The sequence below is a fragment of the Chaetodon auriga genome, chromosome 6 (genome assembly GCF_051107435.1).
Source record: "Chaetodon auriga isolate fChaAug3 chromosome 6, fChaAug3.hap1, whole genome shotgun sequence".
Taxonomy (NCBI): domain Eukaryota; kingdom Metazoa; phylum Chordata; class Actinopteri; order Chaetodontiformes; family Chaetodontidae; genus Chaetodon; species Chaetodon auriga.
This window is the reverse complement of record NC_135079.1, coordinates 8019215-8036543: the sequence shown is the minus strand read 5'-3', so window position 1 is coordinate 8036543 and position 17329 is coordinate 8019215. Positions and strand designations below refer to the sequence as shown.

At 42.9% G+C, this 17329-nt stretch overlaps 3 protein-coding genes across 3 annotated transcripts in view; 2 read left to right on the top strand and 1 right to left on the bottom strand.

The window, feature by feature from the left end:
- The first annotated feature begins 271 nt into the window (after positions 1 to 271).
- Positions 272 to 5708, top strand: irak4 (interleukin-1 receptor-associated kinase 4). The gene is made up of 11 exons (XM_076733035.1): positions 272 to 668; positions 810 to 955; positions 1503 to 1667; positions 2307 to 2467; positions 2542 to 2606; positions 2739 to 2853; positions 2943 to 3052; positions 3685 to 3871; positions 4329 to 4391; positions 4661 to 4825; positions 5337 to 5708. Exons 1-11 carry the CDS (start codon positions 508 to 510, stop codon positions 5391 to 5393), a joined length of 1395 nt encoding a protein of 464 aa, XP_076589150.1. The 5' UTR covers positions 272 to 507; the 3' UTR covers positions 5394 to 5708.
- On the bottom strand, positions 5665 to 14153 carry twf1a (twinfilin actin-binding protein 1a). Its single transcript, XM_076733036.1, has 9 exons — positions 14026 to 14153; positions 12863 to 12943; positions 12552 to 12730; positions 11161 to 11256; positions 10935 to 11039; positions 8213 to 8338; positions 7533 to 7683; positions 7314 to 7435; positions 5665 to 6903 (listed from the first exon to the last, which is right to left on the bottom strand). The coding sequence occupies exons 1-9, from the start codon at positions 14048 to 14050 to the stop codon at positions 6742 to 6744; spliced, it is 1047 nt and encodes a 348-aa protein (XP_076589151.1). The 5' UTR covers positions 14051 to 14153; the 3' UTR covers positions 5665 to 6741.
- Positions 14154 to 15538: 1385 nt separating this feature from the next.
- Positions 15539 to 17329, top strand: part of tmem117 (transmembrane protein 117) — a 45306-nt gene continuing 43515 nt past the window's right edge. The window contains exon 1 of the mRNA XM_076733622.1: positions 15539 to 15959. The gene's annotated coding sequence lies outside the window, so the exon portion shown is untranslated. The remainder of the gene's footprint in view (positions 15960 to 17329) is intronic.

The following is a 17329-nucleotide window of genomic DNA, read 5'->3' as shown; positions in this document are numbered from 1 at the left end:
TGTTTAACTATTTTTTCCTGGTCAAACTCAAGCTGATTTTAAACAGTGAATTCTCCTTACTGTCCACTAGAGGGCGCTGCCATACTACAAACATGTAGGTAAGCGCTGGATCTGTTTCATTTAGTCTCTTCTTAATGTGTGTCTTTCTGTCTCTTTGTTGTCTCTCTTTCTGCTTTTTTACCTGTAACTTAAAAAAAAGTATCATCACCGACTTCCGGAGTGGTCACAGTACCTTTTTTTTTTACACCATCACTGCCTATATTTCCGCATTGAAGGTGGGACTAAAGTGGGATAAGCCAGCGGTGCTACGTTTGGGGAAGTTGCTCAATATCGGAAATAACATTTTTACCGAACCGAAAGTCTGGTGTCAGTTCTCAAATGTTGGTATGTTTTTAATCAATGGGAGGAAAATAAACACCCATAGCGGCGCTGAAACTTACGCATCATGTCGTTATAACTGTCAGATAAAACCTAGATAGTCCGTTTGTGTCTGTATTTTACCGTAAAATGAATAAATCGGTCACTTCCGCTACTTACATTCGTAACCTCAGTTACAGTTTACGTCGCGAGTTGTCGGATTTTCTAGACCCTCAAGAGAATTGGAAAGACGTTATTGTCTCTATACGGAAGCCGAGTGGGGAGTTCAGGTACACTCAGCATCATGTGAGGTAGGTGATTGTAGCCGGTGACACGGCGGACAAGATGATGTGTTCACTGTTTATTGTTTCAGAGTATGGCTCGAATGGTTTAACACTTCTGTCTGTATGTGTCTGTTAATCTGTCTGTCTGTCTGTCTGTCTGTCTTTCAGGAGATTTGAAGGCCTTATTGCACAGGGGAAAAGTCCCACAGTGGAGCTGCTGGCAGACTGGGGGACCACCAACAGCACAGTGGGTGAACTTGTGGACATTTTGAAGAGTAACAAGTTACTGGCTGCTGCTAGTGTTCTGCTCCCTGGTATGATTTATTATTATTATTATTATTATTATTATTATTATTATTATTATTATTATTATTATTATTATTATTATTGCTGTTGTTGTTGTTATTTTAAAGTATTGGGATACTCACAGGCCACACAGGTCACAACTCTGTGTACTAATTCAAATGCTCAAAACTCACAAACACGTGCATCACAAATAACAGTGGAAACATGGTGAAAAACATGCTCAAGATCAACAAGTATCACACAGAAAAGAAACTTGCATAATGAAGATTTTCCTATTTTTGTGTCATCCAATGAAGTGGTCTGTTTCATATGGGATTACATGGTGACGTACAACAAAACCACATAGAAATAAGGATTTAAAATGAAAGATTAATTGCTGCACTAAATACTCACCGTACTCACCAAAACAAATGCTTTCATCTCAGAAAATCTCTCTTCTTCAAAATCTTGCATAAAAGGATTCACAACCATTTTTTTAAGGCGACCGTGATTAGTGCACCATATGAGCGAAATCTGTTATTTTGATGTGTCTTCTGTTCTTGTGCACACACACAGTGGAGGAGGCCGCCCCAGCAGAGACATGGCAGGTCTCTCCAACAGTACAGCCATGCAGTGCCCCCCCAACGAGACCACTGGGAGGCACAGAGACACAGACAGCGCCTGCCACCTCCTCTCTGCAGACTCAGATTCTGCTGGAGAGCAATGAACAAGCCCACACAGGTGACTTTTTTTTGTCATCTTCAGTTCTAATGACATTATATGCACGTTTTGAGTTTAATTGAAATATAATTTTGCCTTTGTGTGGGAAAGTTGCACCACATTTGTGTTGATAAAACATGAACTACTTCCAAATGAGCAGAAGTATCAACAATACAAGCACTCAGCCCACACAGTTATTAGCATGGCTGCACTACTGCCTGAGGAGCAATTTAATGTTGCTGGTGGAGGTGAAGCTGATTTTAAATACTTTGAATATTTTTGGGAAGTTTAATCTGTAGCGGTGCATCATGTTTTATAAACTGCCAACATACTCTGTGTGTAAAATCTTATATAATCTATAATTACAGCTGTCAAATAAATGGAAAGAAGTGAAAGTGCAATATTGCCCTCTGAATTGTGGTGAAGCAGATGTATAAAGTAGAATAAAATGAAAATACTCTTTCCTAGCTACATTCTACCACTATAGACTGTACCGATTTTCTCTTATTTCCCGTAATCACGATTTCCACAGAAGCAAAATTGAAAATGATCGTGCTTCTTTGAAGAATTGAGATTTAACATCACTGACCAGCAGGTAGCAGCAGAGGGGCTAACCTCAACGAACGCCGACGTGATGCTTCTCTGTGCGTCCCTCATTAGGTTTCTCCAGCTTCTTGTACAATGAGCTGATGAAGATTACAGGCAACTTTGATGACCGTCCCGTATCAGACGGCGGCAACAGACTCGGAGAGGGAGGCTTTGGCACTGTGTACAAAGGTCTCCTGAATGACAAACCCGTTGCAGTGAAAAAGCTCAATCCAGTAAGTGACTATAGGTTCATGCCAATCGCGTTCTTTTGTAGATCTTGTAAATCACAAAATATTTTCTCGTTTAGATGGATGACGTTTCCCTGGACGAGCTGCAAGTTCAGTTCAACCAAGAGATCCAAACTCTGAAAGTGTATGTGTCATCTTCTGTCTATTTTACTATCGTTTCCCTAAACGTCAACCAGTTTCTTCAAGCCCAACAAAGGATAATGATTCAAGCATTTGAAAATACAGGTCTGGTTTGATGGGGCTGCTTGTTCCACAGGTTGAAACATGAGAACTTGGTTGACATGGTTGGATTTTCCTGTGATGGACACCACCCATGTTTGGTGTATCCCTTAATGGCCAATGGTTCTCTACTAGACCGGCTAGCTTGCCTGGTAAGCTCCATCTACACCACAGAGTCTGCCCTCTTGCAATTGTCCAATTGTCCGCAGATAATTTAGCTGTATGCTTTTTGTCCTTTTAGCAGGGAAGTCCACCACTGTCCTGGCGACAGAGATGCTTGATAGCTGAAGGGACAGCAATGGGTTTGGAGTATCTGCACAGCAGCCATCATGTCCACAGAGATGTTAAAAGGTACGTAAAGTGTCAAATATGAAGCTGAAGCTAAAGCCAGCTTCTGGTTAGCTTAGCTTAGCAGAAACACTGAAAACAAGTTCACTGTTTCCCATTGTTGTTTTTACAGTTCTCCTTTTGGACAAATCAAACAAGGCACTTATAATGTTTTAATTAGTGACCTTTAGAGAGGCTGGTAGGTGGATTTTGTTAATGTTGTACAGCCTCCAGTTTCCAGTCGTTTTGCTAAGCTAAGCTAACTGTCTCCTGGTTGTATCCTTGCATTTAACAAATATGAGATGTGAGAGTGGGCACATTTTGAGACGTTTTTAGGTTTTTATGCAGATTAAACAAACAAGTGCTAATTAGTGATCTTTAGAGGAGGCTAGCTGTTTCCCCCTGTTTTTAGTCTCTGCGCTAAGCTAAGCTAACTGTCTCCTTGTTCTAGCTTGTATTTAGCTGAGAGACATGAGAGTGGCATTAATATTCTAATCTATTTCTCAGCAAGAAAGAGAAGCAGCTTATTTCCCAAAATATCGAACTTTTCTTTTGATATGAGCAGAAAGATCTCAATTTGTGACTCAGATGCTTGATGTTTCACTGCTGACTGTGCTCATAATCTTTATTTATTTTTTATTTTTTTGTCTTGTTAGTGCAAATATCCTGTTGGATGAAAAGTTTGTGGCAAAGATCTCAGACTTCGGGCTGACGAGAGCATCGGCCAAGCGGACTTCAACAACCATGATGACGGAGAGGATTGTGGGTACCTGTGCATACATGGCACCTGAGGCACTACGAGGAGAGATCACACCAAAATCTGATGTGTTCAGCTTTGGAGTGGTAGGCACAGACGGGGGCATTATGTCGGGGAAGGAGAAAGTACAACTCAGCTGTTTACTTGAGTGCCAGGTTCTCCCAAACTATTGACACACAAATATATTACAGAATACATTTCTACCCATTTGTGAACATAAGGCTCTATTTTATGTACCATCTGTCATTATTTCCCACTAAGAATATCTGAATTCAGGGCACAGCTGTACTGTATTAGTAGCTATAAATGTCAGACGTAATATCCATTGAATGACAGTGGTTGAATGATTTATGAGATCAGCACTGTATAAAACAGCCTGACCTTCCATATAGTGCATTACTTACAGCGCAGCTTGTATGTCTTATTAGGACAGCTGTAGAAACACTACATTGTCTGTTAGCCTGCCCGGCACATGTTGGGCTAATAAAGGTTTTCTGTCGTTCAGAACCATGTGATTAACCCCCGTCTCTCGGCCATCTACAGGTGCTGTTAGAAATATTGTCTGGACTCCCGCCAGCCGATGAAAACCGTGAGCCACAGTTACTGGTAAGCAGCACAAAAGAGGCTTTCACTGCAGATCTGTCAAGCCACAGTTTACAATTACAGCTTATTCAAGACTTTGCATTTAATTAGTCAGGTCACGTTATCAGTTAGCAGTCATTAAAAAGCCACTGAAAGGATTTGAGCCTCCAGGATGATAAAAGCAATAATACTGACATGAAAACTAAGAAACAGTTTCCTCAAACCATGACTTCTGAAGCTCCTCACTGCCTTCAGGCGCTTGTAATGTGATTTTCCCTCCCTGACTCTCCCAGATGGATATGAGGTACGATATAGACGATGAAGACGAGGAGCTGACTTTAGAGAACTTCCTGGACAAAAAGATGGGATACTCGGAGCTGAGCCAGGCGGAAAGTATCTACACTTTGGCCTGCAACTGCCTCCACGAAAGGAAAAACAGGCGGCCCGTCATCAAACAGGTACGCTGAGGAAAGGCAGATGTGCAGTTTAAGCTACTGTGTTGGCATCGCCACCACTTTCTGCATGTCACCTAACGAAACCAACATGGTCTTAGTGTGCCTCTCATAAAGTTATATTGAAGACATAGATGTTTTAAAAAGAACACAAAGACATAGTTTCATTTGTATTACAGGCTCGCACTGACAGTATTTGTTAAAGGGATCAGTTCGCTGTTGGTTTTAGTCTTTTCATGGGATTTGCTGACAAATCATCAGACTTATCCTCTGAGAGACTCGGCAACTGCATCTCTGAAGTCTTCTTTGTTTGAATAAGAAACAAATACAACTGTGACTGGTCTCTCGATTAAGTGATAAAGACATTAAGGCCTCACCAATAATAAATCAATTGAGCGTGGGATTAACAGCAGCCTTGATTACAAATGTCTGTTTTCCTGTGAATTAAATTATGTACAAAAGTTCATGAATTTTTATTTGTAGACCGTGAAATTAAAATTCATATCTGTTTCAACAGGTCCTGTTGGAGATTAAAGGAGTTGTCAAGAGCATTTCACTGGATTTTAAGATATAGGAGTGAAGCGTAGCCTCCCTGAGAAGATTTGTGAGCCTGCTGCAGTCACAGTGCACTGACAGTACGTTTCTTCTCAGCAGAGTTTTAGAGAAATTGTTTGTTGACAGCGACTAATGAAAAAGTATTTTTTCCAACAATCTCTGTAATAAACTTACAACACTGCATTTTATGAGCCTAAGTCAGCAGATTTGTTGCCTTAATATCGTTGCTACTGTTTTTCATCAAGTATTTATTGTGAGGAAATGAATAAAATGAAAGAAAACAGAAAATGTATGATTTAAATATTTTATTTTCTTCATTAAAAGAAAGATTTGTAAGAAAACAAATAAGACCAAACGTGATGTTTTTTTTTTCTATTATAATGACACTGTATGAATGTGAAGGGACTTTCCCTTCAAACATGAGGTGAGCTTAGTAGTTTGCCTAATATTAATCAGTAGATCAGTGGATGTGGCAACATTTTGATCAAGGTACTTAGTATAGTATTCCCTTTCCTATCCGCTTGCTTGAGTCCCCTCCTGTCTGGGAACCGGCAAAGTTTGAGTGGCTTCCTCTCAGTGAAATATGAGATGTACTGACGTAATATTTCTGGAAGCCCCTGTTCTTTCCACTGTGATCCTCACTGACACTGACAATCACCAGAACAGACCAGACTGTTTCTTAATCATAGAGCATCACACAGCTACAATATGTACATTTACAGCACTTGCATAGAAAAATAAGTTTCTCAGCAGATGATTTTTCATGTAAACCACAGTTATATCAAAAAAGAAGTCAATTTTCCAATATAAAATGCACTGTTAAAATGAATCAATAGACACAAGTGGGATAATTATATCTTTTCTGCTTTGGAGCACCTTGTTGTGCAAACAGTAGGAGACAAATGTTGAACACATTAGACACAAAAACATTAATTGACACAGACTTAAGGAATGCAAGTTAAGAATTTGAGCATGTGAACTAAAAATGGGGGAATTTTATCATATTGGCGCAAGTTCACATTAGTCACACTGACATTTTGAAAGTCTCAGAGCTGGCAACAACGTAAAAACCTCATGTTGGACTTTGTTTGGGCCTCGCTGAATCCTTGTAAATTCATTTTTGTGACTGTGCTAACATACATAAACACGCTTCCATTTGGCGAGCTACAAATGGAAACTCTGAAGTGTGTCATTGCTCAGTTGTCCTTGGCGTGCATAGTTGGGTCTCTGGTGAACTTTGTGGGAATTTGAAGTTATTGTCTTATTCTTTTAAACAAGCGTGTCAAATATGATTCCCCCCCATCAAAGGAATGTTCCACTGTGGAACGTGCTCTGGGTGGAGGTGGTGGCCGGGCGCTGAGGTCTGTTTAATCTTCCTCCTCTGCGGGTGGTCGGGTGATGCGGCGGCCGCCTTTCTTCCCAGCAGGGCCTTTGGGCTTGGCGAAGGCCTGCTTGTGGGCGTGCTGCTTGGGATGCACCTCCTCGTACAGGAAGTCACTGGTCAGCTCATCCCCGTTGTCAATCTCCAACTGGGAACCAGACAAAAAAAAAAACTATGAACTTATGGATGTGTCAGAAAACATTCCCTTAAAGGCCCTGATAACCTGATGGCGCTACACAGTGTGGCTGTTCGCTGACACTGATACATCCAAATACATCTGATATGAACATAAACACAGTCATCATGAAGCAACCAGTGAATTTTTTCAACAATCAAAACAGCGCCTGATTAATTTTCTGTTGATCAACTCAAATAGCTGTTGATCAAACAACACACTCGTAATAAATGATACCTAATGTGTGTTGACCGTTGCTTATTTAGTCATGAATAGTCAGTATTTGGGACTCAAGATCTAAAAAGGATTTAAAGCTTAAAGTTTGTGAGAAAACTTATCAAGAGTTTTATGCGGTTGACCTCGGTCCTTCACTCATTTCTTACCTTTTTCTCAATCTCAATCTGGAGATTGTTTTCCACCATGTCGACCAGGGGATTTTTGCAGCTGGAATAGAGCATCCTCTCTCGGATGCTACACTTGTATCCGGGCATAGAATAAATGAAGACTGCAAAGAGAAAGAACGAGACGATGAGAGGAGTGGACCCAAATAACTCTCACAGCTGAACAGAAATAAAACAGGGCGTGTCAACTATGTGAATCACCTGTGGACTCTAAGTAGTCGCCTTCGTGGGAATGTTTGTAGAGGAAGAAGTGGTAACGTGCAGTGTCTTTAGGGATTCTCATTGGCAGGTCTTTCAACTCTGTTGGCTCAGTGCTGCACAACCGAATCAGCTCCTGTTCGGCGTCTACTTGCTGTCGACAGAGGAAATGAAACGTTACTCTCAGGGTTGGTGATGTGCCCTCGTGCCTGTTGACCTCCCCGCTTTGACTTCCACACAATTAAGAAAATCTGGGTGTGGACGGTGAATAACAAAGCACCTCCGTCTCAGGTGTGTCTGATTGACACAGTGACTCAGCAGCTGCCGGTTAACTGGATTAAACCCACAACAGATAAACAGAACGAAACATAGTGTTTTCTCAAAAAGCTTTCAGGATGACAAACAAAAAGGGAACTGAGTTAAAGCAGCAGCAGTGCCACAATTATTCTTTTGTACTTTGCTCTGATCTGGTCTTGTGACACGAGCCCATTGAATCTCACTGAGAGGAACAAAGGCTTTCGGGCAGAATGAGTAACTCATTGTGTCGGTCTGTAAACAAGACCTGACCAAAGACAGCTGCATCTCTGCGAAGAGAATCTAACCAAAGACAGAAAATTGATTGCTTAGTCAAAGTATTGATCAAACACAGGTCATCTACTCATTATTTGTTCTTAAGGACTCACCAGTTGTACGTAGTTGATTCTTTTCTCCCTATAACGTTCAAGTGCTGCCACAGCGTCTTTGTGAATAGGGAAGGCCACTCCCTGCAGAGTCTGCTGCTTGGTGTCCACACTGATGTCCGTCTGCACCTGAACACAACACACACACACACACACACCTCAAAACCAAGGGCACTTCAGCTTTCAATTGCAAGCTCTGGTCAAATATTATCTCTGCTCATGGACCGTATTTGTGTTTGTGTGTAAGTGGCAAATGGGGACAACAAGTTTTGAAAGTGGTCCAGTAAGTGCAAAGGAGTCAGATCCTTTTGTTAACCAGAAACAGTCGCTGTGTCACTCTCACCAAAGCCACCAGACTCCATTTAAAGAAACAGCAATTTTAGCATTGTAAAACTCGCCTTTCCACTGTTCCAACGATCAGCAACCCTAGTTTGATCGAAATAAACCCTGAATTCACCAAATCGGCAGAGGAGTGAGTGAGAGAGGGCGGACAGAGAGGCGACAGCGCGTGGAGACAGTATATTTTCACATCTAACTTGGGAACTATTTTCACTAGACACAGTCACCAGAGAGATTTAAATATGTCAGACGTCAACAGATTTTCCAGATAAGAGAAACTGTTTTTTATTAATAAACATATCTATGCAGAAACACAGTCCAACACCCAAATAAATACAATAAGCATCCGCTTTCTAACACGTTCATGCATCTACATTATGTCATCATGCTGACTATCATAAGTTATCTGCAGAACAAATTTCACTGTTGTATGAGGGGACAAGTCAATAAGAGCATTAACAGGCTTCTGCAGGTGATTTTGGTGCCATAATGACTTGTGGGTAAAAGAATAAATAGTCTTCATTTCAGTCAGAAAGCAAAAAGCTTTACAAGTGCAACAAGCAGCTTGAATTTTGGAGCGTGATGATTACAAATGAGGTGCTTGTATCGGAAGTGACAAGGCGGCTCCATGAAATCGCACAAAAAACTGGAATTGCTGGGGGGATTACACTGATGGATTGCATCTATTTTTAGAGCCCTGTTCCCACAAAATGAAATGCCGTGCTAACGTGATTGAGCCTCCGATGTAGCTACCTCGCATACCAAAAAGGATTGCGGGTCTTTTATCCATCTGCTTAGTAAAAGGCAGGCAGTCTCCAAGGCACAGCAATGATAAATATTTCAAAGCCTCTTTTTCATCTAGGCGGTACAGATTAATGGTATATTATCTTCTTTCAACAGCTGGTCGAGTGGGACAAGCACAGACCTCACTTCCCATTTGCTCTGCTGCTTTTAATTGGCCATACTTTGGAGAGGGACTCGGAGCACGCCCATATATGGTAAGAAAGGCTGTTCTTGTTTATGTGGCCGACGAGAGGAGCAGTGATTAGAATAGGTTGTCTCTCAAGAAACAAAAGCAGTTCATTTGGGTTAATTTAGAGGAACGCCCTCCCTAAGTGTGACCAGTGACACTTCAAATGCTGTTTTTTAAACTTTCTGTCTGGTGGAGTCTGTCTGACGCAGCCCTGAAGCCCTTCACATCAGCAGTGTAAACAGTGCAGGCCTCATCAGCAGCGTGCAGTGGATATCACATTACAGCATTACTTCATCTTATCACTGCAAACAGCAAAGGCAAAGCACGATGATGCAGCTCACCTGCAGGGATTCACCGACCCGATCCTGACCCAAACAGCTGGATCAGGTGTCAGTCAAAATGGGGCCGATCTATGCACCAAGCTATTCAATTCAGTTCTGTTTAAATCTGCGTGTGCGTACTACGTCACGCGTCAGCAGCACATTAGCAGTATTTACTGAAATCCAGCTGGGGTTAAATGTAAGAGACACCTCACTAACAGTGAAAAGCCTCACACGTAAACAAATGATCCCAGTCGCTTCCACACATACAGCTTATGAATCAAACACAGGTATTGGCTCCATACTCACTATCAGCAGACATTCAAATTCAGGCGTCTGAACTGGATCAGAGCTGAGAAAGTGAAATCGCTGTGTCCCTACTCACCTGTGCTCCCTGCACAATCACTGCCAAGTACTCACAGCTGCAGCGCATTCACATTTGCATGTCGCTCACTCCACATGGAAACAGTCAGTCTGAACACCCATAAAGAGCTCTTCTTTAACCACTTTGTTGCTCATGCTGGCTGGGGTTTATCACAGTATACCAGAATTTTCATGGAGCTATGGGTGTGAGCTGCGAAAGCCTAATAGATTCATCTCTGCCAACATCCTGCTGTTCTAATGCATCAGCGTCTTTGTGCTGTGTTGATACTGCCGGGCAAGCATATGCACACTTGCACTGCTGCTGACCTTGCGCTGTTTGGAAGGATGCATCACTGGCCCTCATTGATACTCCAGCGCTGTTTCTGGTGGGATTTACATCTCACACACAGGAGATGTGATAAGGTAGAAGACTGCTGTGAGCTGAGGTAAGCTATTTTTTCCCCTCTAACTGAGGCCACAGGTCTAAGTATGACAGAGTGTCATCCATTTTCAGAACTGAAACAGAGAACAAGCCTAACACAGAGTTCAGAGCAAAGTTGAGCCACACAACTTGTCAACAGGCAGCGGTATCTGTGTCAAAGAACACTGTGAGGTGCATTATTTCCTCCAAGATGATCTCAAATGGAAATGATGGCGAAGAAAGGACACCTGAATGACGTTTGTGTCTGTGTGTGTGTGTGTGTGTGTGTGTGTGTGTGTGTGTCTGCACCTCATTTAGTTTGATCTGCCTCAGTTCCTCCTCTGCAGCAGTGAGGGGCTGGGGAGCAGCCTGCGAGGTCAGATGTTTCCTGTATCCATTGAGATTCAGATCATCCTGAGGGCCCAAAACAAAAACAACCCACAATCACACATCATACAGCAAAACAGACCGACGCAGCCTGAGCGCATTAAAGAGCTTTTTACATGACTTTAAGTGTTGTTGTTGTGAGACCCACCTTTGCGGTAGCAAAAATCTCATCCTTGATGTGGCCGCCTCCAAACTCTTTCTTCAGTGTGGCTCTGGTAGCAGCATATAACATTTTATGTCGCACCTGTTGAGACCATGAAGAAAAGTCAAAGAGGCTTCATCGTTTAGAAAACGGCTGCAGAGGTATTTGTTCTTGCAGCTCCTTTTATATCTTCCTTGTTTTTGCTCTGTAATGAGTTTTGCACTGTTTCTTATAGAAATAATGCAGAATATTATGGGATGGGAAATGAGGCATCCGTGCTCTGAGCAAATCTGCCACTGTGCTTGGATGACTGCTTATATTCTTGCAAACACTTTGATTTACGTTGGTCTGTGAAGTTTTCTTGTAAACTACTTTCAGTTTACATTCAGGGTTTTTCACCAAAGTGCATCCAGTGTTGAATGCATTTCCTGCCGACTAAGACATTTATGAAGAAAGCTATTTGGTCATTTTGTCATGCATACATCCTTAGCCGGCGCACCGATACGTTTCTTAGCATGAACGCCTGTAGATTAAAATATGGGACCCCACTCATAAAAACATTGCTCTGTGGGGTACCTCCACATGCTCTTTGAAAACATGTGTTTTTAGGCTATATAAATAAAGTTTACCTGACATGCCGAATCAAAAATTAAGTCTCACTTACTGCCTGAACAAAAACATATGAACACACACTCAGCTGTGACAGCAGCATGGACTGGTTGTGAAATCATTTTTGCAACTTCCAGACAAGCCTAAACCTGAAGCCCTGTGCTTTGAGCTGGAGGACAAGAATGTTAAGCTCAGTTATGTCTCTCAGAAAGTGAATTTGAGCTCAGCTCCACCATGCAGTTAGAGTGCTACAAATATCCTGCATGGCACTTTATGCTGGCACTGATCTCTCCTCGCAGCATTCCTCTTTCCACTGTTATAGAAACAACATTCACATGTCTATTTGTCATGGCTGGTTCACAGCGGCTCGGCCCCAAAAAGTGGTTTGTCAACTTTCAGTGGAACTATCACAATGGCTGAGGTGACATTGTATGCGTTAAGAACCAGGCAAATGCAAAAAGGAACATTTGTATAACAGGGAAACGCAGCAAGATAAGCCTGTATCAGCTCAAAGCACTAAGAGGGTGAATTTTGAGTCAGAGATTGGAGGTTTAGGCTAAGCGCCATGTAATTTGGAAAGCACCATAATCTACCCATATTTAGACTTCAAGAGGTTTGTTGGGAAATAACGAATGTGCTGTTGTCCACCTTTTTATCCAGTAAGCTTACAAAGAACTGCTGCCTTGATGTGGTAACCCCACCCATCCGATACTCAAAGCAGAGGAGGACAAATGCCATGCAGCACGGAAAGCCCTTCATTAAAGCCAGCCTCGGCTCGGTTGTCTTACAGCAGAGTGGTCCGGTGACCAGGCCAGGAAGATCCACTCGTAGCCCTGGTTGTTAGTGGAGTCCAGCCGGTAGAGAATGTAACAGGGCACATCATCCTCGAGGAGGGGCAGCACTAAGGAATCGTACTCCTGGTCCCACTTCTTTGATGCTTTCTTGGTGGCGCCCAGAGTCAGCTGCTCTGGAAAGCAGATGTGTGCCACACAAGTTCCAGCAGTGCTTTGGTTTGTTAGTCATGTTGACAGTCTAATGTCAGCCTTAGCAGAAGTGTGGGGAGGGGTACAAACATGATCTAGGACTCTGGGACACTTACCATCCTCAATGACGATCTTTAAGGCTCGATATTGGTCTCCGCTCTTGGCATCGGCAAAGATATCCTTCACATCATTACCCGCTGAGAACAGACAGAGAGGGGTCAGTCTCCTGAGAGTCTCCTCGTGAGAAAAAAGAAACTCTTTGGTTCTGCAACAGCAGCAAAGCAATACTGAACTAACGTCAGAACGCCATAATTTATAGAATTTGTTATGATAACCAGAAAGTTGCTGGGTTTCACTCTGGGCCCAAGGCTGACCACCTTCGACCTCAAAACCCAGACAAAATACCACAGGTCTCTCCCTCACATTCAAAGTAGTGCCTTCAGGATTTTAGCTGCAATGACTCTGCAGCTTTCCAACCCTGCTTTTGATCAATTATGCAGGAAGGTAGAATTGCAAAAGTGCAAAAGCAATTTCCTGCAGCACAGACAGGAAGGGGAATGCTTGGAGGGACAGAAAAACTTCAGTCTGCAGTAGAGTCACCTGACTAATTTTGACAGGGGAGAAAAACACATGAGCACACACCTGATCACACACACACATAAACATTTAATTCATGAGAAAAACAGCGTTGAACGGTGGCTTAAGGTTAGTAAAGACTGTGTTATTATCTTACTTAATTTGCACGTTGTTTTACCTCAAAGCAGACTTAACATTTCCGCGGTGCTGCTGCCTTATATAAAAGGTCGACACACCCTACAGAAGTCCATTCTTATATCAACACAGTGCAGGTTGTGTCAGTGATATTCACATCTGTACGGGAGCACCGGCAGGTCTACCAGGCCAGCAGTGTGTTTAAACGAAGGCGTCGCCCTCCATTCAGAAGGCTTACAGGGTTTAAGCTTCACGCTGAGAGGCTGAGCACAAAATACTTTTGTACTATTTTGGAAAACGTGGACTAGATTTGATTTGGGTGGCGCATAAACTGGCTAAGGACTGAGGGATTATGTTTATAGTCCTGAAAGTGCTCAAACGGGGCACCGCTGATCACACACATCACGGTAACGTTAGCTCAAAGCTAGCTAGGAGGGGCTAGCTAACTTGACGCTAGCTTCTCGTTGTAATGAATTATTGCTGCTACGTAAAGCTCGCCTGGGAGTCACACACTCGCACGGCAGCACACATAAAGACAGAGACACTGGAAGAGGAGAAACGCATCTACCTTGAATGCCCGTCTGATGTGACATTGTGTCTTTCGTCGGATAAAGGGCTGATGCAGCTGATCGGGGAAACCAGGGCAGAGAAGCAGGAAGTGGAGTGGACTACATCGACAAGACCCGCCCCCAGTCTGTCGTCATCAACAGCAAAAAATCACATGACATCAAAAGATTTCTTTAAATTTACAAGTATTTAATTTCATTTTATTTTATTTTTTTGTTATTTTTGAAGACTTTTATTAATACACTGTAGTGCAGTACAAGAATGAAAATACCACTGGTACAGGAGGTATCGTCACATCTTGCCAGGGTGTAAAAAAACTTACAAAAAGTCAAAATTTTACTTTATTAACAGTGCAGAAATATTATCAGCAATCTGTATTCAAAGTATCAAAAGCAAAGTAGTCATAATGCAGCAGAATGGTCCACGTAAGGGTCTTTTCATTATGTATTATATTATTGGATTACTACCTGTGAGCTGCATTTTAATAATGTAGCCCCTGGTCGAGCCATCATCATCAGAAGAGGAAGATGAGGAAGAAGAACAGTACTTTATGGGGGTTTCTTTTAATAAAATATGGATTGGATTTTATTTTTTTTAAGTCTGGAAAACTATGTGCTTTTAATTTCATAAGCTAAAATAAATGATTTCTAAGTGTTCACTGGTATTTGTACACAGCAGTGTACTAAAATGATTACACTGGTTCTTCATACATACATAATTATGCTCCTCGTTGGACCACGATTAAAGCAAGTCAGCTATTTTTTCCTTTTTGATTTAGCTCTCTGATCTGTGATAAGGGGGAGATTTCCGCCTGTCATGGCAGCAGATCTCATTTGGCGTGAAATCCTGTAACATCTGGAAGCCACCGGGCTTCCTGTCTCCGCTGTCTGTCCCTCCTACTCCTCCTTAAATAAATAAATAAATGAATGAATAGGTTTTACAGCAGCAAAATCATCCTGTCACCAGAGGAAACCTCATCTCTGTCACAGCAGACACAGCCAGGGTCATACCGGAAACCATGTGAACCGGCCTTCATAATAAGAGTGTGTTACAAGACTTAATTAGTCCTGTACTACAAGAGAAATCATGAGTCTGATAAATCAGTATTATGTATGATGTGTATGTATTTGTGTATTTAATATGCAATATCGATTTATCTTTCTTGTATATGACCCATATTTCAATGTCCTAATGTCAATTTCAGAAAAAATATTTAAAAAAATAACTTCTGATTTTTGCTTCAACAGTCAATCACCAATTGGAGGATATCAGTCACTCATGCTGCTTGGATCCCTCATTTATCAAAGGAAGGTCAACATTTCAGCAACATGAAACAATTGTAATGAAATAAAGTAACAACAACAACAACAACAACAACAACAACAACAATAATAATAATAATAATAAATAACAGTCAAGTCATTTGTTTTAGATATTAAATGATAAAACGTGTCAATAGTCATCACTTTATTTTGAAAGGAGTGAGCGGATGTTTTATATCTGTGATTGGCTCTGACTTGACGCTCGTGAATCAACGTGTTTGGCTACATTGCGTTGCACTGATGCTATGCGTGCCGTTAGGACTCAGCCATCTCCATCCATCCATCGCACAGCGGCAGGAGCGGCGGCACCGTCCCATTAACAGCCCCCAAACTGCACCGTCCGGCGGGAACCCGCTGACGAAGCACCGCCCGGCTGAGCTAGCCCGTCCGGCGCATGGACGGTCCAGGACAATGGCAGAGGATTTGGGGGTCCCTCTGTTGTGTACCGACAACAGGTCGCATGGATAATTCCTCCCCAACCCTCCCGTATCATCTCGTGTTTGGGATGATTAACGTTAGAGCGCCGCTGTCGGCTTGATGTGGCAGGAGAGCCGTGCGGGAGAGGGGCTTCTCCTCCTGGCCGTCGACTGACAGGAAAAACGGCGTGGAGCAGGTGCGTTGATAATGGTGATTTAATGTAAACGCACATGCACAAACAGCAGCGAGCAGGTAGGTCTTCCACGCATTTCGGCCGTCCCACATCTCAGTGGGTGCATCGACACATAAGTTGTGTAATCAGATAATTCCAGTCGAGCTCGCTGTGTTTTCTCGGAGATACGCGGGGTTGGTGATGTGACATTTGGCGTCATCACTGTGACATTAGAGGGGATCTCTGTGCTCGCACACTGATGCTCTTTACACGGTGGTCCGTTCAGAAATGGGCACTTAAAGTGGGGCCATTCCTGTGTTTCTCCTGCAGCACTTTGAGACTGCTCACATTGATCAGTGCACATGTATTTAGAGGAAGAAAATATGACAGATTTTGCAAATTTAGCTATAATTTCCATCACTGACTAAGTCAAAGCCCACTACCGCACCTCTCTGTGTAGTGTTTGCATGCTCTCCTGTTAGGTGTCCTCTGGGTGCTCTGGCTGGGTCCCCCTCCACGCATCCCAGGGACTCTCCTGCCATAAGGCGCTGCTGTAAAGACAGGAAACCACTTCTGCATTTTAACAGAATCATTAATCATCCCTGCCTCCTATTAGTGGAATCACCTGCTCGCAGCCACCAAGGTGGCACATACTGACAAGACAAACACGATGCTGGTGAAATTGAATAGCCACATGGCTGCTCCACTGTGGCAGCTCTATTCCTGAAGCCATTACATCGTTCCACATTCCCCACCGTGGTGTATTTTAGGAAACGGTGTCAAATTGGGGGAACTGGTGTGGGAAGTTCAGCCCAGCGAAGTCAGACCAGTCACGGCGAGGGAGCTCAGACGGGAGATCATGGGTGAACGAGTGTAGCTGGGATTGAAAATGCAGAGGGGGAGGACTGATGGGAAGTTACTCGAGCGCTGCTTGGCAGGTGTTCCGGAGCGCAGCGTCAACGTCATGCTGCCACAGTGTTTCTGAGGGGGGCCACGGTGCAGACAGCCTGAGAGGATAAGCCTTTCAAAAGCCAGCGCGTTACAGCTAAGCACTTCAAGACTCACCTCATCCAGGTACGACACAAAGACCTTCGCTTGTTTTACTGACTGATAGAGCTTAAACTTCAGCTCCTTGTTCTGTGGGAAGCTCAGGTAGCTTTTCACCAGTTTAACCTGTTTTCATACAGATTTTTTTTTTTTTGCTGTGTCAGCATCACTAACCAAGGACCTCTCTGTCATGTGTGATGACCTTAGCGTGGACGGCAAAGCCTGCCTTTGCTCGGTGAAATCTCCACGTAGGTGTGTTATTGGCACCGTGGCCCAACTATCTGAGTTTAGCATAATCCCAATCTGTGCCAAACCTCAGTTATCTTCCTACCGCTAATCTCGTCCCA